Source organism: Alexandromys fortis, unplaced genomic scaffold, assembly GCF_014885135.2.
Source record: "Alexandromys fortis isolate MF-2015 unplaced genomic scaffold, M_Fortis_MF-2015_v1.1 scaffold_10, whole genome shotgun sequence".
Lineage (NCBI taxonomy): Eukaryota > Metazoa > Chordata > Mammalia > Rodentia > Cricetidae > Alexandromys > Alexandromys fortis.
In genome coordinates this window covers 12,795,895-12,818,730 of record NW_026067895.1, presented here as the reverse complement: position 1 = coordinate 12,818,730, position 22,836 = coordinate 12,795,895, and the positions used below count along the sequence as shown (strand labels likewise).

The following is a 22,836-nucleotide window of genomic DNA, read 5'->3' as shown; positions in this document are numbered from 1 at the left end:
TGGTGCCAGTAAATAACGGAATCTCCACACAACCAGGTCTTCATTGTTTACTTGGTCAAAGAAATAGTAATTTGTTTGGTTATAATTTTATTACATTGTATTGTTACAACATACATACACATACACATGTATGTGTGAGTTTATGTGTGTGTGTGTTCTTTTATGTGGTGAGGAAGGGCTGGGAAGGGCCACATCATACATCTTAACATAGCTGTGTTTCTTCCACTTTGCCAGACTCCTTTTGTAGCTGTGTATATAATGCTCATGATGAGGTTCCGTTTGACCCCAGTTCCTTTCAACTGTTATAAACCAGACACGATAATTTCCATAAAAATTCAATATGGTTCTGTTGTTGGCACAGAAGTGACATATTTTTTCCCCACATTGTCACGTGGACTCTCAAGAGTCATTTTCCCAGCCTCATTTAATTTCTTTTGCTGCCTCGTTTAGGACACCTTCTTACCATCAACTGTTACCCAAGGTCCAAAATGGTCAAAGGCAGTGAGTCACCTTAAACCAATAAAAATTATACACATATGCTCATGCCGGTGACCTTTGTTTTATGCAGATTTCTTAGTAATCAAAAAAAACAAGAAGTGCAATAAGCCAGGAAGGAATTTATGAGCTGGTTAATAGATTCATTTTGCACACCAGAATAACAAGCAAGGAGCAATGACTGGAATCTAGTACTGTTTCGGAAAACATTACTGAATGGGTTTTATATTAATTCTGTAAGATTTTTAATAGTTCCAGAAAGTCTCGATAAATGAGAACCATAGGCCACTTAGGAATGCTGGAGGAGTGACAGACACACGCTGAATCGGGGACTCACTGAGGCCAAATGCCATAGCTGCTTTTCCCCTTCCCACTGCTGCTCTTAGTCAGACCTAAAGGGTTGCCATGGACAGCCAAGAGCCGATCTCTGTAGACGCCAGGAGCCTTGGGAAGCCTTGCCTGAGTAGCCTTGAACCAAAGACAATTCTAATGGTGACTTCCAGTGATTTTTCCAACGACGCCACTGTTGCTCTGTACAGAATGTCAAGTCACATCTTTCCTTTCAGCAGCTGAAGGTAACACAGACACCTGTGGATACAGAGCTGGGGACAAGATGTGTCCCAGCTGTAAATGTGAATGAGGATATGCAGAACATGTCCTCTGTCTTCCTTGGACATTCACTGGTCTGGAGCAGAGGAGCCAAGTGTCCCTTGGTATACAAGACACAGTCTCTTTCTAACACTTTCTGTAGACTATACTTAGATGATAGGGTTCATGAAGGATCCCAGAAACTTGCACCTCCAATTATAATCTCTATGCGCATTGAACAAATCTATTGGCGTGACCTGGGAGATAGAACCCCAGGGGCTCACTCTTCCTCTGGAAGGCCCAAGGCATGCATCTGGAGACTTCCATGTGACTCACATGAACAAAAAGTTGAGAAGAGTCTCTGGAAGAAAACTTCCAGAAGCAGATGTCAGCTGAGTGTATTTGTCAGAGCTCTTGCTGCTTCTCAGCTGTGTAAACTGGATCTTTTTACTTTCCTGGACTCTTTCTTTTAGAGTCACAGAAGAAATCTTAACACCCTTTGAAGGCAAGCAGTTAATCCAAAGGGACTTGACCTCCTAGACTCACTATGGAAGTTGCCTGGGCTGTAGTCAGGGCATGAGAAATGTTTGCTGACTTTTCCATAGAAGCTTCTCATCTCTAGAGTCTCGCGTGGTATGTTGAGATACAAACTAGCACCTAATTCATTGGCCAGTTCTTACTGCATATCACGGTGGCAGCCAACACTAATGGGATTAATTGGTCTTGACTGGTGGAATTGTAAAAGCGCATACCTCCCAGGGTCATAAACACCAAGCCATAATTGAAATCAAATGTAAATTTTTAAAAAGCCTGTCCAGCATCATAGACTCCTTTCTGTTTGGGTTGTGTTGATATTAGCAATGGTATAGAAACCTGATCAAGAAGGTTTGCTTTTATTACTACTCTCAATACAAACTTGTACTTCTTGGCACTCCAAGTAGCTGATTAGAGGAGGGGATAATATTCGACGTGATTATTGGTTACACATATGGAATAAATCCCATTTTAATGGTGTCTAATGAGCCTTTCATTTCTAGACCCTTACACAAAAGCTTCTAATAGAAAGAGAAAGTAATATTTCAAAGGTCATCTGAATGTTACTGAATGTCAGCAATCCGCAATCAAGCCAATATATATTGATGGTGATTGCAGTCCAGTCTGATTCTTTAAATATGAGATAATTTTCTAAATTAGCAGAGTGATGCAATCTAAGGTTCTTTCGGTTTGTAGGAACTTGAAAATGTCTAATTAAAGTTTGTTACTTAAAACCAGCATTGGAGAGATTTTTCTTGGAGTGAGGCTTCATGCCATGAAGTATTTCCAAGGCCCATGAGATTTCAAGTTCTCTCTCTCTGAGAGTCTAATGCCCTGGTCTCCCACATGCCTGTATTTCCGCTGAAATGGACAAGCAGAAAACATGGCTTCCTCCCAGTGCTTTCTCTCAACAGGAGGCTGGAAGGGGCAGTTCCCATGGTGGGTGGTTCACTGGCCAGACAGCGATGGTGAGAGCTGGCGGGCACACCTAGTGTGGAACCAGACATCTACCTGGTGGCATCTTTGGCAGCTGTAGTTTGAAGAATCTCTAGTGAGAGATTGGCGTTCTGATGACGTTCCTCTCTACCTTGGAGTGGTGATACCCCTTTTCAGTCTTAGGATAGCTGTTGCTATACACGTTTAGATGACAGGCTGAAGTAGAAATGGTAGATGCTAAAAACGCTTCCCTTATGTCATGTGGTTTGCATAAGGAGATGGAGGATGACCGCAGCCTAGGTGGCATCTCTGAGGGCACCAGTTCACACTTAGGCATCTCCGAGAGCACCGGTTCACACTTAGGCATCTCCGAGGGCACCAGTTCGCACATAGGCATCTCCGAGAGCACTGGTCCCCACTTACACAGATGGGCCATATACCTAGAGTTTGGGTTCTGTGGTGGGGTCAGAGAATCCATGCTTCTGGCAAGTTCCCCGAGGATACAGATGCTGGTCTGGGAAGCATGACTCTGAGTACCATTGCTCAGGGTCTGCTAGTGTATAACATACTGCCTTTCACTTTCATCATCTTTGCTTGAATAAACACTGAGTTTTATTCATTTTGCCTCCTGGCAGCTACAGTGGAGCATGTTCATAGGGTTTGTTCAGAGAGCAGATTCTATTTAGATCAAATTAATAGCCAGGGGAAGATACTTAGCGTGAACCAAATACTCAGTGAACACCAGATCCTATTGCTACTGTCCCAGCCCCACTATAGCCCTGCGTGTTTGCAGTTCTTTCCTCTTTCTTAAAATCTTATTTTAGTCCTTCCTCTTCCCTTTGGAACTCTTAAGTTTGGTTGTAGTTCTGTTTTATCTCATCGTCCTGTTTTTGAGTTAAGGACAAATCAGAATATGTGATTCAATTATGAGTTACTAGCCATTGGATTCATGGCTTCAGAGACAATCCAAGAAGGAAGGGACCTGAAACCAAGTGTGGGAGCACAGCAAGGGTGAAGATCAGCCAGTTGGCAGTGCATTTCCTAGTTCTCTAGGTATGTCCTGGACTGTGAGAATCACACTGAGTAAATGGGAATCAAACTAAGGAAATATCCCTAATTGTGCTGATTTCCCTATATCCAGGCATTTACACAGGTTTCAACACTTTCAATAGCTATGTAAAAGTCATGAAAAAAAATCTAAGAGGATTAAAAGTCATCCATTTGCCCAAACTCTCCAAGAATCCAGTCTTAGCTGTTTGAGATTTCTTTTATAATTTCCTTCCTTCCTTCCTTCCTTCCTTCCTTCCTTCCTTCCTTCCTTCCTTCCTTCCTTCCTTCCTTTCTTTTGCCTGCCTAAATGTTAGCTTATTTTTAAAGCATTTTCCTTTAACCAGACTTGTGAATGCCAGGGTGAAAGTGCCCCAGGGAGAGGAAGTTCTTGTGCTGAATTCCAGGGTTCATCCCATAGTGCATGATAACTCTTCAATATACAATGTTCTCTTTCAAGTTCCATCCAGATGCCATTAGAGCCATAAACGGCATCTCCTTTCTCTTCCAGAATCCCCTGACAACCCATTCTAGTGGCTCTGACCCATTTAGTGTTAGCCCCCATACCAAGCTGTCTACCAGGCTGTGAGGACCTGTGTCCATAGATTCTTCAGGTGAGCGTTTGCAGTGAGCTGAGAGTGAGTGGCTGGTGTCTATTAGGAGCTCCTGCCTTCCAAGGACAGCCTTTACTGGGCAGCTCAGTGTGGGAGGTCATACCTTCTGTCTCTGTTTCCCCTGAAGATACGACATACTTCTCTTTGTCCGCTGGCCACTCTTGTAGAGGAAACATCTGATGTCATCTAGAGTTTTATTATTTTACAGATTATCTTTTTGCTGTCTTATTCTATCTGGATGACCATGTTGTTCTTCAGCCTTGCTACATTAAGTAGTTTGGGTATTCTGTTCCTCACAGGAACTTGGAATGCCACGGGTTTTTGTTTGTTTGTTTGCTTTTTGTTTTTTAATTGGTTGTACAAAAAGCAATAATAGCAACCAGTTCAATTCTAATTCTAAAAAGACATTTAAATGGGCATTGACTATACAGGATGAGCAATTGCTAGCGTATATACCTTATATGTGACCGCGTGGACAGTCTGAACCATCCAAGCTTGTAGCTGGGTTTCTCACTCTATGATAGGTGCGGGGGAAGTATCCTACGCATCTTGGATTCTCAGAAACCCTGGTATGCAAGATACCACTGTTCTCCACTTTCTCATCGGTGCCAAAAACAGTGCAGCTTTCTCTGTAAGATTCGAGATGACTGTAGAAGGGACGAGAGATTGTGTCCCACCCAATTCTGGGTATGTACCACTGGACCTGGCCCCAGATTGGCATCTTCTCTACAGAAGAGCCTTGCTGAGAAAGAGGCTACAGGCTCAGCATGTCCAAAACCACAAGCTCATTTCAGGGCTAAGTGTGCTCGCCCAGGTAATTCCAAGCAAAATAAACTGGGCTCCAGGACTTTGCTCTGAGTCTTCGTTCAGAGTGAACCTTAAAAGGACACATTTGCTTGGCAGAGATCTTTTAGCTATGAATTAGGAGTTAAATTAGAACTCTTTGATCCTTAAACTTGAGACGTATTTAAAAATGTGCAGAAATAAGGCCCCATAAACTCCAGAACTGCCCCCTCCCCCAGCAGTGTGGCATTATATACACTTGGCTGTGAAACTGCCCCTCCCCCAGCAATGTGGCATTATGTATCCTTGGCTGTGAAAAAGTCGTCAGCTTTGTCAGCATTCTCCCTTCATTTGGGCTAAATTTACTCTTTATGTGAAATAGAAATCGGGAAAACACTGAAAATTATTTTAAGCAAAATATCAAAATCGAAATAAACCAACATATGTCTGTGAGACATGTATAACTCTCAATCAAAAATAAGTGCAACTTTCATAAATTTCTTAAAATACTCCAGTGTGCAGAGTGTGATCAACTTAAGTGGATGGAGTTGTGGCAGAGCCGACTTTTCTTTCTGCTTAGTTCATCCTTTAGTTAGTGACGAGATTTCCAACCACCGAAACCTTCACAGCCCGTGCCCTACACCATCTGTGATCGCCAGTGAGGGAACCAAGGCGGTGTGTGAGATCCTTGTAGAGCATCTAAGTAATGTCAACTAGTTCCAGATGGAAAGAGTCCTTCTCAGGCCCTCCTTCCCTGTATGCATGTCTGTCTGTCCTGTTCCCCCTTCATTCCTCTAAAACATACCCATCAAGATTTAGTCATTCTAAGCATCCCATGTTTTTGTTTCCCATATCCCTAACTTGACTTGCTGATGAGAACTTTAGTGGAATTAAATGTGTTAAATTCACATAAATTGTCTAGGGCTTTGTACCAAAGATGACTTCACCTCACCTTTATCCTTCTCCAACACATTTCCTTACTGTCATTCTTAAATGTTAGCATCATTGAGACCCTATAATACTAACTGATAATTTGCCCATGGAAGTTATTAAATTCATGCTCCTCTCAATATGTTTGTTTTTGTTTTTTTGAGACAGGGTTTCTTTGTATCTTTGGTGCCTGTCCTGGAGGAACTAGCTCTTGTAGACCAGGCTGACCTCGAACTCACAGAGATTCGCCTGCCTCTGCCTCCCGAGTGCTGGGATTAAAGGTGTCTGCCACCACCGCCTGTCCCACTTTGTATTATTAACAAACTACAAACACAGATGTGCATTTAAAAATGACCAACCTCTTATCTTTCTCTTATTCATGTCTAGGTAGTGAAATTTCTGAAATTCTAGTAATAATAATAATGGTTACTTTATTTGGAATGATTTTGCACTAGTTAAATTCTGTGTCTCCTAGTTTCCTTTAAAAAGCATTTGGAAAACTCACTCAACTTGGCATCACCCTGCGTGTTAACATTGGCCACTCATTTGGAAGTTGAAAAAGCTGGACAAACATTTAAGGATGTGTCTCATTGGCTTGGTCTAGCAGGTACTTGCTCTGCTCCTCCTCTCTTCTTTGACCTCTCTGTCTTCTTTTTCTGTCATATATCGCTCTGGTTTCTCTTGTTTGTTTCAGTAGTTGTTGAAAGTTTCTTCCTTCCAAGTTGCTTTAATGTAGACCAATTTGGAAATAGAAAAGTGTGTTAATTTTTTTTAATAAATCTTCTAAGATACACATTACTATGTTTCTATTGATTGAGCCAGATGGCTCTCAGTGAGTTGTCTCTGACATAAGTAATCACAGAAACCAGTTTGGGACCAAAATCTGGTATGGAACGTGGCATGTATATGCTGTGGGAAAGATGCAATTCACATAAACATATGGGTATTTTTAGCAGCAGTATTTGCTACTGTTTGGATTGAATTTCATCTTTCTGTTAGCGAAGTACAGACTAATGGTTGTTTTTCTCCTCTCGTCTCAGGCATTCGGGGTCCTTCTCAATCACTAAAACTTGTTTTCTTTGCACAGTTTGAAGGGTGCAAGAAGGCCTTTTCAAGGCTTGAGAACCTCAAGATTCATTTGCGGAGCCACACGGGGGAGAAGCCATACCTGTGCCAGCACCCGGGCTGCCAGAAGGCTTTCAGCAACTCCAGTGACCGTGCCAAGCACCAGAGGACGCATCTTGACACTGTAAGGACGGCAGGGGCTTGCCACCTTCCAGCCTCAGCTGCGCGTGCCAAAGGGCCCCTCTGATGGTAGGATGGTGGAGGCGTTTGCTTTATGGCCTGCAGGTCACAGGGGCAGTGCCAAGCACAGCAGAACACAGTGAAGTCCCCACAGAGGTGCCCTGTGTGGCTGCTACATTCTTTTTTATTTTTAATTTTTGTGGTCATGAATTATGCTACCTATTAGAACTTTCTGGGGTCAAGGGATTCTTTAGTCCCTTCTCTGTAGCATTTCAGGGTCTATCATGCAGTAGATGTTGGCCCACAGAATGGCTACTAGAGATAATTAAAGTAATTATTAACGCATCAGGCTGTACCAAAATAGACAACGTTATGCAACTGGGAGGACTATGCCATACAGTATTTATGTGTTGACCCCGGTTCTTGTCCTCCTGACCTGTCTTCTCAGCCAGCGTGGTGTTAACATGAATCTGGTCTTGTGCGTTAGAAACCATCTGTTATTTTCACCTACAGTTGATCTGAAAAGACAGAACAGATCTCTCCCCGAGTTCATTTCATACACGCTTTTTTCTGCGTTAGCAGCCACACATCCATTTTTATCAACCTTATGAGAACAATTGAGATTTTATTTTCACACCCTTAACTCCCTTAATGCTGCTTCATTTTGCTCCTCGCAAATGCTGTTTCTCTGTAACTTTTGTCTTCTATTTCCCCCATTATGTAGATAACACTCCTTTGCGTTCTCAAGCTTTGATGCCATTTTCTTTATGGGAGGCCAGGTAGATGCTGTGTAATTTCACTTCACTTGACAAAGCTGTTGGGATAAATGTATTACACACATCACGCATCTCTTATCCCACGTTCCTGCAAATAATGTATTCATGACAGTACTTTCTCGGTGTTAACGTTCTGATGTCTATTATTAAACTACACCAGAGCATGAATTTTGAAAAGATACTGTTATTTCTACACACCTTCTCATACATAGTTCAGGTTTTACTGATGTTATAGTTGACATATTTATTACATTTTATATTAGTCTCTATTAGTCATATTTATAGAAGTCATTTTAGCTCTGTGTGTCACATAACCTCTCTTACCAGAATCGTATAATATGAATAGATGTGATGGTTTGTCTGGTAAATACCTGAAACACAGTTAACACAATTTGAGCAAACAATAAACCTTTACTGCTTTAGACAAATAGAATTAATCGATTTGTTCAGGACCAGTTGAATAGAATATTACATAAATATATGGAAAGTGCTGAAATTTTTCAACATATCAAAAATGCAAATAAATTGCGTTAAATGTCCTATTTTGTTGTATCTGAAATGGCTTGGTACAATCCAATATATTTTCCAGTTTGTCATGAAACCTCATCATAGAAGTGTGACCATTCATTCACAAACCAAGATCATCCTGAGGAGTTTTTCCAGTTAGTCACTTCTCTGTAGTTTCCAAGCCATCCTTGAGGAAATGTGTGGCTCTTCAACAATACCCTTCTGTGGCACTAATTTTGGTTAATCAGATAAAACATTTTATAATGTAATTTCAGCAGTAAACATGTACAGACATTTAAAAACCTTTAAATAAAGCTGCATAAGATAATGATTTTATGAACTGAACTCAGTGTAACATCTCTTCAAAACCCAGTCATTTTATCTTGCTAAAAATGATTTTCTCTATTTCACCTGTTAAAACTTTCCTTAAGATCCAAACTGTTTCTTATGCAAATGTTTACTTCCTTTAACAAATTGGTAAGCTCTTCAAGAGCATAGAGAAATGAAATGCTTGTTTTCCAAAGCAAACCAGCTGCTTGAAGAATTTATAACTTAAATTTGGGTTCCTGTCCATTAATCACTCCATCTATGAAAGCTGTCAGGGTTGTAGGATAAAGGTATCTTTTTCAACTAAACACATTCTTTACCCACAAAGATTATTCACTTCATTATAATAACCCTGAAAGCTTTTTATTAATATTTGTGTCTATTAACATCTTACCTCTAAATAAGAGAAGTAATTACTCAGGCCAAAGCTGGAAAATAATGAAATGCCTCTTTTGATGGAGGACAGTGTGCCACGTAAAGCTTGGGTAATCAGAGATAAAATTGTAGGCTAGCACTCCCGTCCACAGCAGAGCCTGAGAGCTGATTGGGCATCCTGGCCTTAAGCGGCATACACAGTGGAAAACCTCGAGGCCAGTTGGAAGGAGTGGTGTGTGTCAAGCTTTCTCCAAGAGTATTTGAAATCAACCGTTACATGGCATCCCCAAGCCTGTTTGCAGTAGCATAGATTTTTAGAGCACACCGGTGTTCATAAGCCTTCTTCCATCAAGTTCCCTCTCATGCTCAAAGACTCAAGTGTGGGCACCTGCTGCAGCCTCTTGTAAGGTTAGGTATTGGCCACTTGCTTCTCTGAGGTGAAGGCAGAGTAGGGAAGGCTAGGTCAGCCAGGCTGAATGAACTCAGAAAAGATTCCCAGGTTAAAGCAAAATCTTTCCCTGATGGAAACTTCTTAACAAGTGCCTTTAGCCAATAATTGCTCAACTTACAAAAAAAAAAAAAAAAAAAAAAAAAACTGAGCTGAGGGCCTGGTTCTTATTCACCCTTCATTTGTTGTTAGTGTTTCTTAGAATTCAATACAGGGCCTAGCACATCCTGGTAGCCTAATTTTAGGTTATTCAGTCAATCAAGAATAAGTCAAGACCAGTCAGTGAGTAATCAGATCCAGTCTTCAAATGGGACATTTCAAATGGAATGATATAAATGATATACCATCATTCTGTCCTGTTCTTGGAATGAGAAAAATGGCAAAATGTCAGTGAGTTCTGAACGTTTCTCCCAGCAAACAAATGAGAAAGTCCACCTTCACTCAGGCAGTGATGTGCACATGAAAACAAGAGCAGGGCAGAGTAAGAGCAGCCGTGGTGTGTGCTCTTGTCCTTAGCAGAGCAGGCGGCCAGAGAAGGATCCTACCAAGAGAAGATTCCAGATCTTCCTCTTTATTTTCCCATGGAGGACCCAGCTCTCATTTTCCACAGCAGCTGATAATTAATTCATCTTGTCTAAACAATTACTCCTGGTTTTATTTTTTTAAGTTCTTGGAATAGATATCAGACTTTGGTTTAGCTTGCAGCCAAAGTCATTGCCTCTCAACCCTTGATAAGTCAGTACTAGGTGGTGATGCATTCATTTCGACCTTAGGTGCCAAGCGCTTGGGGACAGTCCTCACGTTTCCATATACTTCCCATCTCTCTGCTGCACAGCAAATTGGAAGGGGCAGATTTGCACCCTTGTCCCTCCACTAAGGGCTCATTCCTGTCACTCAGCCTTGACTTCTCTGTGACTAATAATGTCACTGACTGTTTCCTCTGGCTGAGTTTTCATGTGTCTGCTGTTTGAGACCTACTGTTTCTTGCTCACTTTATACTAATTTTTCCTTCTTAATTCTTTCCCTCTTTCTGAATCAGGTACCCTCTGAACCATACCCAGTCTTTTCTGGACTTTTCTACAGCTTCCTTACCTGAACTCTTAAAGAATCTGTTTACTATTTCTGACAGTACCAATGATTTTCTCAGGGGAGTCACTGTAAGTATAACTTCCATGTTAAAATTTCTTCAAGAGATTTTTATGGTCACACCGCAATGTAAGTTAATGTCTTCAAAATCAAGGCTATTGCATCTCCGTGGGGCGTTTTGGAAGTTGACTGTTCTCATCCCCGTGACGCAGAATTCCTGGGCGTCCTGCTTAACATGCATGAGTATTACCCTGCCTTTGACACCTGTCGTTTGGTAGCAGTTCATGCTCTGAGCATTTTGAGTAAAGCATGACCCTGTGACCTTTATGGTTTAACCACAGCTTGCTCTTTCTCTCTTTCTCGTTCAGAAACCTTATGCTTGTCAAATTCCAGGATGTACAAAACGCTACACCGACCCAAGCTCCCTCAGAAAGCACGTGAAAGCACACTCTTCCAAAGAGCAACAGGCAAGGAAAAAGGTAAGATTCAGAGAACTGTCCAGCCGGGAAAGGCATGTTGGAATTACTCTTGCAGTCACAGCGTTTTGGCGGGGCATTAGAACCCTTTGACTTTGAAGATATCCTGTGCTTGGTACTGAAGAGGGACGTTTTCCCTGAGGCCTCAGCAAGACTGTGGTTGGCACAACTAATACCGTCATGTAAAAATTTCTAGGGAAACTTGCAGAGAAAATTAATGCCAGCTACCAACTCCAGGAAATGTTAATAACAAAAAGCTTTTATGGAAATTTCTGGAAGCTCTTTCTGGAGAAATAACTTTTTCATAATATTAGCAGTCAGCTCAAGTAATTTCAGCTGTAATGAAGGACTTGGGAGACTCCCTAGGATTTGAAGAGCACATTCCTTGTGCTTGGCTTGAGGATGGTTGATAGGCACTATGTGTGAGAACAGGACTGGAAGGGATAAAGTACTAAACCTGAATGGACTTTGACATCAGTGAGGGACTGATGCAAATTTCAAATTCTGCAGGTGTTAGGATGTCACAGATTCAGAATAAATGTCAAAGGTCATCCAGCTAGCCTTTTTTTTTTTCTTTTCCAGTTAGTGCTTCAAGAATGTTCACACAATCAAGACTACTCTTCCTTAATATGAGGCCAAAGCACATTTTCATACAATGAAAGCCATTAACAATCTCTAAAAATGCCCCATGGATTCCAACACATGTGAGCATCATTGTTGTCTCCATAGGAGACAATAATATTTCATGCCATGACATGCTGTGAAGGTGCCCTCATCTTACATTATTAGTAAAACCTCACTTACTGGGGACAATTTGCAGGGAGAGATTTGTCAGGTTGAGAATGAAAACCCTCTCTCACCCAGAGGACTGGGTTTTTCCAAAATGAATATAATTCATTCCCTTGAATTTATAAGATACAGACAATGACAAAGTCAACAGACAGTGATCCTGCTACAGAATCCAATCATGATCATGTGCTATTTTAAGAGAAAGCACTGTTCTTTCAGTTTGATAATTTTATTCACATTAAAAAAAATCCCTTTGCTTTCTTAACTTCAAGTCATATTCAAACCATGCCTAGTGATTCTAGATAATAATTTATTTGTATTCCAAAATAAAGAGATTTAAATATATTTCTAGAGAAAGAAATTACAGTTGATTTACAAGTAGTTTTGTAAGTAGTTAAGTGTATCTGTCAAACCCTTGCAGCTGAGTGTTTTCTTTCTCAAAGGAAGACCTGGTTAAGGACTTCCTGTATGTCAGCCCTCAGCTGGCATTCAAGCTAGCTGCACCGCAAGACAGAAAAAAAATGCAGTATCAACAACCTATAGAGATTTCCCAACAGCAAATATCAAATCCCGAAGAAGTACGAAAACACGCACTTTTGACTAGAAGCCAGTGACTAAAAACCCTTGTCCTTAACACTCCCTTAATTTCGTTATAAAGTCCCTTAAACACGTCAGGTAACCAACTCAATCCAAATGTAACACTAAATGAACCAAGTTTCAACACGTTTCTGCCATGGATAGAAGATCCTCATTTGTTTAGACAAAGCTTGGGTACTGGATCGAGCTCACCGGTGAAGTGCTCACTGTGAGAGTGTGAGGACCAGAGTTCACGCTCAGGGATAGACCATCTGTGGTGGCATGTGCATGTGTGTGGATAAGCCACCTGTGGTGGCATGCCCATGCGTGTGGTGGCATGTGCATCTGTGTTGATAAGCCATCTGTGGTGGCATGCCCATGCATGTGGCAGCATGTGCATTTGTGTTGATAAACCCACCTATGGTAGCATGCCCATGTGTGTGGTGGCATGCTCACATGTGTGTTGATAAGCCCACCTGTGGTACAACGCACATGTGTGTGGCGGCATTCCCATGTGTGTGGTAGCTTGTGCATTTGTGTTGATAAGCCCACCTATGGTAGCACGCCCATGTGTGTGGTGGCACGCCCACGTGTGTGGTGGCGTGCCCATGTGTGTGGTGACATGTGCATATGTGTGTTGATAAGCCCACCTGTGGTAACATGCACATGTGTGTGGTGGCATGTGTATGTGTGTTCACTACTTGAGAGGTGGACATAAAAGCAAAGTGGACAGCTCCTGAGGAAAATACTCGAGGCTGGCTGCTGGCCTCTCCCCACAGGTGTGCACACATGTGTACCCACCTACACATGGATATGCATATGAGCCCACACCCACCACATAGTCCACAAAATCTCCGTTATGAAATGACTTGGGAGATAGTAAACTCCCTGTCTCAGAAGGTTTGGAAGGCCAGTCTGGCCAGCTGGTGACAGTATTGTGTGAAGTTCATAGAGCACAGGAGAGGAAAGGAGACCCTGAGACTTTAAGATGTGATTGTGTTTACAGAGCCCTTGCAGCTGTCGGCAGGCAGTCTAGTTACCAAAGGCAGGGCTCTCAGAAGCCTGGTGATCTCGTGTCAGACTTTGAAGCTCTCCCTTAATTTTGATTTATGTAAAGTGAAAGAGTCCCTCTCTAATGTGCCCACCTGTTATGTGCAAATGGATAAATCAAACTTAGGTGACTTTCTTTTTTGAGCCCCCAGTAACAATTTATAGTGTTTACTTCCCGAAAAGTCTTTTTTTTTTTTCAATCTGTGATGGTTGATTGATGAAATTAAAATGATGAAAGTTTCTTCACTTAAGAAAAGAGGCAGTGTCATTCTCAAGAGAAGCAGCTGCTGATAAACCCAAATCAGTCTGTCCAGGCTGCTAAGTCTCATGTCGATATCCCAGTGTGTTCTATTTACACGGTACAATGTTGTCACTAGACCTTAGAGAGCTTCTAATTGCTCACTCACATCAGGACTTGCTATTTGAAATATTTCCTGGCATCAGTAATAAAAAAAAAAAAGAAAGAAACAATAAACCTTTTAAGGCAGAATTAAGATTATTTACGACTTTAATTAAAAATTGAAAACTGGCATGATTTCAAAAAGGGCTTTACAAAAATGTGAATTCATCAAAAATAACCATAAAAATTCCAAGGTGATAAAGGCGCAGTGGAGTAATGGGCCCAGCCGTGGGGAATTGTTCTGTTGAAAAGAGTGAAACTATTTTCTGTCACACCCTGTTAGTCATGGACTTGTTTAATATCCCTTTGCCTGCCCGCCTTCCTCTAATCCTCCTCTTAACCTCCCCCTAGACACTAAACGACATTATTTTGGTCTTAACGTAGCCAGCTTTATGAGGCCCAACTCTGACATTGGGGCCAGTAACAAAGCACCCATGAGATAATGTATATGGGAAAGGCGTGTTGCTCTTGAATGATGCCCGGCCACGGGCAGTCGGGCCTTCCAGTCACATGACACGTACCACTAAAAAATAAGATGAACCTGGAATCTCATGCAGATGTTACTGAAGCTGTATCAAGAAGAAAAAGTAAAAGAAGAGGAACAGTTTGAGTTGTTGCACTCAGAGTAGTTTTAGTGTTTGCATAAATCAAGTGCGCGCGCGCGCGCGCACACACACACACACACACACACACACACACACACATACACACACCTCTTCAGCCAGCGGCCTTGTTCATCAGGTGTGTGTTGCAATTCTCCAGTTCACTGAAGCAAGGCCATGCTGATAAAACAAGTAGCCAAGTATTCAAGCCGCCAGTAAAGGGGCTCCACTGAGAATAAAATTTAGCCTCCAGAGCAAAAGTCACAAAGTCTGTCCTTCAATTCTTCCCGGTGCGTGAGCAAAATAAGACAAGGCTAAGGCAATAGGCCACTTGAAATTCTTCTCAAGGCTGTGAGTTTTATTAGAATTTTTCATTTTCACCTTGGAAGTACCATGAACTGGGATTTCCTTCAACTCTAGCCTGTTGTCAAATGGACTTTAAAAGAAATGAATACAAGCAGCGCCTGGCCAAAAGTTAGAGGTGACCTGCTTCTTTATCCATTCTGCACTGCCCCAAAGACTGTGAACGTCGTGTGAGTTGTTAAATGTTTGTTAGACATTGACCCTTGATTGGCTGAACATCCTTGATACTCGCTTTAGCGACCTCAATACAAGATGCTGCAATTATAAATGTTTATGTTTCATACTTAGAGACAACGTTGCTTGGCTTTCTGGCTGTGTGAGGGCCATTCACTTAATGCCGCTTTCCCCAGGTGAAACTGGTAATTCCTCAGACTGTTGAAAGCCGTCCCCTTTCCTCAGAATCTCCATCACTGTAAACTTCACTAGGGAACCCAGGGTTCACCTTGAAGTACGTAGTTCTAGGAACAGTGGAAAGGTGGACGGGAGCAATACTTTCCTTTAAATTGGTGTATGCAGCAAAATAATGAATCAAGCTTGCTTTTCCCGTGTATTGTTTTTGTGGTCTGATCTGTTTGGCGCGCGGGGGGGGGGGGGGGGTATGTGTTCAAGTGCCTCTCCAGGTTTCATAGTTCCCTTGAATTATCTTTCTCTTGTTCCTCCACGGGACTCAGTTCAAATTGCTAGCAGAGTATTAGGAATAGGCCTGCACCACAGTCGTGACCAGGGAATGAGGGAGCCCTCCTCTCCTGTCGTATGTTAGTAACATGACTGTGGTGGATGTGTGTGGGGATGGTTCTTCTGTTCCGGCAATGAAATTTGAGGAGTGCAAAGCTGTCTTTTTTTAACAACTCACAAACATCTGCACATTATCACATTGGTGATAAATGCCTAACATCACACCTCAGAGCATTGGTGAGACACATCTGGATCCCCATCGCCCTCAACTGAGAGGAACTTAATTTCAAGGAAGTCTCTGGGAAGTGCTCTTGCAAGAAATGTTTTCGGTGAAAAGCAGTGATGAAAGTAAATTATTGTATTTTAATGAAAAACATCCTTGCATGTCACAGACTCAACCAGAATGATTGTTACTTGGAACAGGTGGTCTCCTGGCTCCTAGGATAAGTTGGCCCAGTGTTATACTACTCGTATCTTTGAAGTGTGTTGATGCTATGTGGTGGTAGGGGTTATTTAGAAGAGGTCACACGTGTAAGAGTTGAAGAAGGTTGTCGGTGAGAATGACCAGTGAATGACAGAAGCGTGTGTTCTCTTTGTCATCGGGGCTGTATTCAGCTTTGCAGGAACATACCTGCCACTGTCTCTGGGATGATGACAGTCTTAGCTGTGATGAACGCTGTTGCCCATGCACTGCTCTTGGAACAGGTTCCACAGGATGTTATTAGATAGGGTTCATTTGTTTCGTCTTGTTATTCTTGTGTTTAGGTTTATTTTAGTTCGTGGGTTTGAGTTCTTTGCCTGCATGTATGTCTGTGCGTCATTTTGCCTAGTACTCCTAGAGGTCAGAAAGGGGCAACGGGTACCCTGGAACTGGAGTTAGGATTGGTTATGAGCCACCATGTGGGTAATGGGAACTGAACCCAGGTTCTTTGCAAGAGCAACAAATGCTCTTTACTGCTGCGTAATCTCTCCAGCTTCCTGGATACTTGTTTTTTTATAAGTGTTATTTAATTTCTAAGTGTTATTTATTTCTACATAAGTTGAGGAAATACTAAGCTGAGTCGTGTTCAGTGGTTTCCCTCTTAGCAGAGTTCTTAGAGCCTTGTGAGACACAACTATTCATTAGGGAAGATGACAGACCACAGAATCCTTTCTTTCGTTGTCTCTTCATAAAGCTACTTTCCAAGTAGATATTTTGGAAGTGTCTCAGAGTTTCATTATTAATTTTTTTACCTAAATTAAATTAATTATCTAATGTATACTGGGCACTTGTTAGAACCATAGGGGGAAAACACACAGCAGAGATATATTTTCTGCCCTCTTAGAATGACATTCTGATGACAGTAAACACACAAGATTAGTGTGGCAACCATGCAAAGAAGAACGACAGTGAAGAACTTCCTGATAGCAGGAAGGGTGTGTTGAGGTGAGATGGTCTAGAAAAGTCACCCTAGGACCTGAACAGAAGGACACAGCTATTAGCACTTTAGAAATGAGAAAATGCATTCAAATGAATTCTTCAAACTGTCCTATTTAGTTGGGGTTGTGGAAGAGTGACTAGTCTTTGAAACTAGTGGCTTCTACCTCCTGTCAAATGTCACAACTCCATGGTCATCACTTGTAATTTTTGGAGCTGATTTGCAGGTTAGGCCTTGGCCAGTCCTGAGGATTTTGATTGAAGTGAGGTTGTATCTACACTCTGAAGATTGAAGTGAGGTTGTATCTGCACTCTTAAGGTCTCATGGAGAAACCTTCTTTCAGGCGGAATATATAACTGTGAGAAGTCATGTCTATACATGACATGGACAAATGATGAAGGCTGTTGAGGAGTGAGGTTTTGTGTAGCAGGCTTTCCTTTGGGCCACCAACTAGTTCCCAAATCATGACACAGAGACTAATGAATGCTCCACCTAGTTTAGGCTTGTTTCTAGTTATCTCTTTTAACTTAGTTAATCTGTTTCTCTTTATCTACATTTTGCCTTGGGGCTTTTCCTTTCTTTCTGTAGGCCTTATTTTCCTGCTTCCTCCAGTGTCTGCCAGACTTCTGACCCCAGGTGTGTCCCTCTCTTTCTCCCTCCTTCTTTCTGTCTTGCTTGTTTCTTTCTCATTCCTAGATATCTCATCCAAAATAATATTGTCTCTGCCCGCCAGCCCTGCCTCTCCTTCTTCTGCCTAGCTGTTAGCCATCCAACTTTTTATATGTCCAATCAGGTGCATTAGAAAGACAAGTTGAAACAATGCAATACATCTTTACATAATTAAACAAATGCAGCAGAAACAAATGTAACATACCTTCCCATAGTTAAAGTAATATTCCACAGTGTGAATGAATGTAACACATCTTTGCATAGTTAAAGTAAGATTCCACAGCAGTCTTGTGAGCTGGTGCATGCTGTGCCTTTGGAGATGACACAGACTGTTAAGGAGTGAGGCCTTGTGTTGTGTTTTGTTCCGTGAAGCCATTGTTCTTGATTACATCAGAAACTTTGCCATAGATAGATAGTAAAGTTATCTTATTTCTGTGCCCACTGAGAACTCTTACTTGGGACCAAAACCCAACATATAAAAACAAAGATGGTGGATGGTTCATAGCATCCTGGCAAGCCATGTGAAGAAGAATGGCGATCCTCTGCAGCTGCTTTACTGGGCATTTTGAGGCAGCCCAGTGCCCAAGCACAGATACCTTATGGAAATAATTGCTTTTCTTTTGATTGACTGACAGGAGATATTACGTTTCTTGTTCTTTTTCTTTTGCTTATGTTTTGGCATCCTTGATGAAAATAACTTGGAAAGAAAAGTGTTTACCAGAGTCTTTGCAGACTCAAAACCGTGTCTTGAGCTATCAGGAGGCTGCCCTTCTCAGGTGTCCCCCTCTTCATCTCTGCTTCCAAAGCACTCACATCTCTACGAGGTTACTGTTCTCTCTACTAGTTGGTGCCTGTCTTCTGTTTTCAGCTGCAGCTGAACTCTGTCTTAGGTCTCCGGGGTGATACTTTCACGTTTGTTTGTATCTTGACTCATGGGGCTAATGAGGATTTCTTTTCAGGGTGACCTCACACAAGGGCTTGGAGAGGCCCTGATGCAAAAACTTTTCATGGTGCATACTGGGCAGGTGGCCTTGTCCCCCAAGTGTTTGGATTGGACACCGAGAGGTACAAGCTTCTTTTAAATAGTGCCTCGAATTTCATCATGACTTAACAAGTTGCATTCCCCCGTTTTTTCCATTTTCCTGTCTTTGCAACTAGTTTGAAAGGCAAACACTGGGCCCCAGAGGTGAAAGAGGATCTATTTTCAGGAGGAAAGCGTTGCTGTGCCGTGGAGCAGCCGTCCTCGGCAGCCCATTGTGACTGACAACAGATGAACAACGTCCTTGGAAACACTTTCCACCTTGAGAATTGTGTATTCTTGGCGGAGCCATCTCTCAGATACTGCTGCATCCTGTCTTTCATCAACATATGGCTGCTACAAAAATGGTTCATAAAAAGGAAAGGAAACGGACTCAAACCAGAGGGAATTAAAGCTTAGACCTGCAATGCCTGATTCTGTCCAAGGGGTTTACCCTGAGGGTTCATAGGCAATAGGCAAATAGCTATGGATGGATGAAAGTGGGTAGTTTTAAGAAGCTCAAGAATGTTCCCCCAAAATTATGCAAAAGGTGGTTTTTGCTTCAGAGAAGCTCCATAGGCTTCACTGACACCCTGAAATTAAGATTATAAGGCAAAGGCAAGACACCTAGTGAACAAATGTCTTCTTTGTATCACTTTGTTTCTAACTGCCTTCCCTAAGATGATCTGTATGACTGATTAGAACTGCCTTCCCTAAGATGGTTTGTATAACTTTGGTTAGACCTGCCTTCCCCTAAGATGTTGCCCAGTGAAGAATTTTTTTTGCCTTCTTTGCTCTTGAACATTGACTCCTCTGGCATTGAATTTTAAAATACTCACATAATTCCATGAGTAGTTTCTCAAGATTTCTGTGTGTCTGAGGTTTTGGTACATGTTTGAATATATGAAATGGTATAAGACACATTCTTTTCCCTGGAGGCAGGCAGAGAGGCTGCCAGAGTCAGGGTTTCTCTTGCTCTGATAAAACATGGTAACCAAAAGAAGCTTGGGGAGTAAAGAACTGATCGCAGCTTACAACTTTCAGATCACTGTAACACAAAGTTAGGGTGAGAACTCAAGGCAGGAACCTGGAGGCAGAAGCTGAAGTACAGGCCATGGAAGAGTGCTGCTTCTTGGCTTGCTCTTCTTGGCTTGATCAGCCTGCCTTGCTCTACAGTCAAAGATGTACTTCCCAGAGGTGGCACTGCCCAAAGCTAGCCCCTCCCGCACCAATCATAAATCATAAGTAGAAAATGTACCATAGGCATATTCACAGGCCCATTGGAAGGGGACGTCTTTTCTAAAATGGCTCTACATGTAAATGGAGATTGCACTTTAGTTTCCTGGCCTCCCAGACCTGAATAATCGCACAGAAACTATATTAATTGCATCAGTGTTTGGCCAACAACTCAGGCGTATTTCTAGCCCACTCATATCTTAAATTAACCCATTTCTGTTATTTTATATTTTACCACAAGACTCATGGTTTCTTACATTACATCATGCTTCTTGGGCATGGTGTCTCTCTGACTCTGCCTTCTTTTCTCCTCTATCTCTGCTTGCTATATTATACCCTACCACAGGCCAAAGCAGCTTCTTTAGTATACAATGGTAATAAAACATATTCACAACATACAGAGGGGAATCCCATATCACAGCCTTATGTCAAGTTGCCATAGCCAGGACAGATATTCAAGCTGGATTTTGGGGATTGGTTGCGTTGTTGGCTAACTGGTGACTATTCACAATAACCAGACTCAGGAGTCTGTGTCCTTTCAGGACAAGGAAACAGTTTGGATTAAAATGAGAGAGGAGGAAGTAGAGATGGGCTGAATGCACCTGGTGAGAGGAAGGGATGGAAAGGTGGAGTGCTGTTTTCCTTGGTTGATTGGCCAGGGGCGGGAACTGAGCTCCATAGGCTGAACTCCTCTGGAGGCTTCAGCTCTTAAATCTTTAAGATTGATTAGATCAGGCCGACGGGGATTATCAGATAATCTCTTTTACTTTAGAGTCATCTGACTGAAGATGTTAATCACATTTACATAATGTTTTCATAGCAATACTTAGATTTGTGATGTTTTGTTGACAGGCATGGACTATAGGGTAGCTAACTTAGAGATATGAAACTGACCACCACTAGACTCCATTATGGTACATTTTAACTGACTTTTTAACTTGAAAGATAAGAGTAGACTAGTCATTGAAAAATGGAGCATTTTGAACTTCTAATGTCCTTTATATTTGTGCTAATTGATTATTTATTAGGAAAAGAGAAGGGAATTAATTATCAGATGTACCTAGTCTTACTCTCTTTAATTATAGCATTGACTGTTCAGAGTAAATATGTTCAAGTTAATTAATTTAGAAACATCATGCTGAGAGAAGGAAAGATTATTGTGCCTTAAGGGAGTATGTCAATACTCTGTTTTCAGCATATATTGCATTATGATATTGGAAATTATGCAGCTATACAAATTTGACATGATGAAATCGTATATGTCTGTGATTTTGTCATAACTTTGTAATGCTTGTTAATGCTGTGTCTGTGTCGTATTGAGATCATGACAGCAAAACACTGAGAACGGTGCCTGACGTGCTTATTGTATACGCCCATTCAAAGCTGGCTATTCTCATGGGAGTTGCGTCTTACCTGTTACGGGGTTTTCCTAGAGAACATTGAGAGGTTGTTGAAATTTCCGTAAGCTAATAACAATGTGCTTCAGGTATCCCATTAATTAATTTTCCTCTTCAAGTGATCTTAGCTGCTTAAAAATAACTAATGGAAACAGGTTATGATGCGATTATAGACTGACAATCTGTCGACTCTATTTTTCCCCATTTTCCGCCCAAGATCTAACTTGTCCTTTTTTTTTAAAATGTGTTTTTGTAATCTCTGCCAGATAGTCTGACCAGTCAAATGTCTGTTTTTAGAAATTCTTTGGCTTGGGGGTCGCTTCCCTGCTCTGTGAGAGGTGTGGTTCTCAATTGCATTTTAAAGAGTTTTACCTTGTGACCATCGTAGATGCTGGCTTTATTCTGAGTCAGTCTTATCTAAATCCACAGGCTTATCAGTTTGCTTACCATTATATTTATTACTCTTTTTGATATGGGCTGCGTCAAGAGCCTGGATTTCGATGGTCTGTCGCCAGCTTTAATGATAGAACCTTTGATCAGTTGTCATTTTCTGATGGTCATAATGAGCAATGAGAAAATACACAGGCTGTGATTGTTGCTGTCCTTCACTCAGAAGGGTCAGGCCTGGGAGGAGTCACAGGGCCTCGGTGTGTGGTGGCAGCATGGGCTAGTATTGAGCTTGTCAGCTCTCAGGAAAACACTTTGCTGTTCCATTTCTGTTGAGGAAGCTGGCTTTAATAAGTGGAAGAAGAGGTCAAAGTGAGGGGCTACATAGGTAGCTCAGCATGAAAGAGCACTGGCTGGTCTTCGAGAGAACCTAGATTCAATTCCTGGCACCCACTTGAAGACTCATAAGCATGTGCAGCTCCAGTTCCAGGATGTCCAATGCCTTCTTCTGTCCACTCTGGGCATGGACACATATGGCACATGTACGTGAATGAAATTTGAAATTTATGCCCTGGCAATGCTGAAGCATGCATGGACAGCCCGTACAGGGCGGTTCTGTTGAACTTGTCCATATTGGGTTTCATGGTCTAAGTTAATGAGGATGACTGACCAGGTCTTTTCTTCAAGAGGGCACCAGATCTCATTACAGATGGTTATGAGCTACCATTTGTGTGCTGGGAATTGAACTTAGGTTAAGAGCTCTGTCTATATGTACATAATATGTAGGCAAAATAACGATACACATAGAAAGAGGCAAAAGCGAGGTAAAGGAAGAACTTTCTAAGGAGAAAGGAGCATTTTTTTCTCACCCTACTGAGCTTTATTTTTGCTTAAGAACTCATGTAGCTCATTTGAGGCCCTTCTGGAGCTGCTATTTAAAGATCAGGTGAGATCCAGACCCGGTGATTCAGAGGCTTCAATGGTGATCATGGCTGTAGTGATTAAGAAAGGGCTCGGCTCCCTGCAGCTGATGCCTCCACATTCCGGAGCCACCGTGAATGTATACATGATCTTATTTTATTTCTTTGG

At 41.8% G+C, this 22,836-nt stretch overlaps 1 protein-coding gene across 6 annotated transcripts in view; it reads left to right on the top strand.

Annotated features, from left to right (window-relative positions):
- Positions 1–22,836, top strand: part of Glis3 (GLIS family zinc finger 3) — a 425,456-nt gene that overhangs the window by 325,170 nt on the left and 77,450 nt on the right. For all 6 annotated transcript variants that reach the window (XM_050159533.1, XM_050159565.1, XM_050159574.1 and 3 more), the window contains 2 exons: positions 7,015–7,176; positions 11,060–11,170. In XM_050159533.1, coding sequence (XP_050015490.1) covers positions 7,015–7,176; positions 11,060–11,170 — 273 coding nt within the window. The remainder of the gene's footprint in view (positions 1–7,014; positions 7,177–11,059; positions 11,171–22,836) is intronic.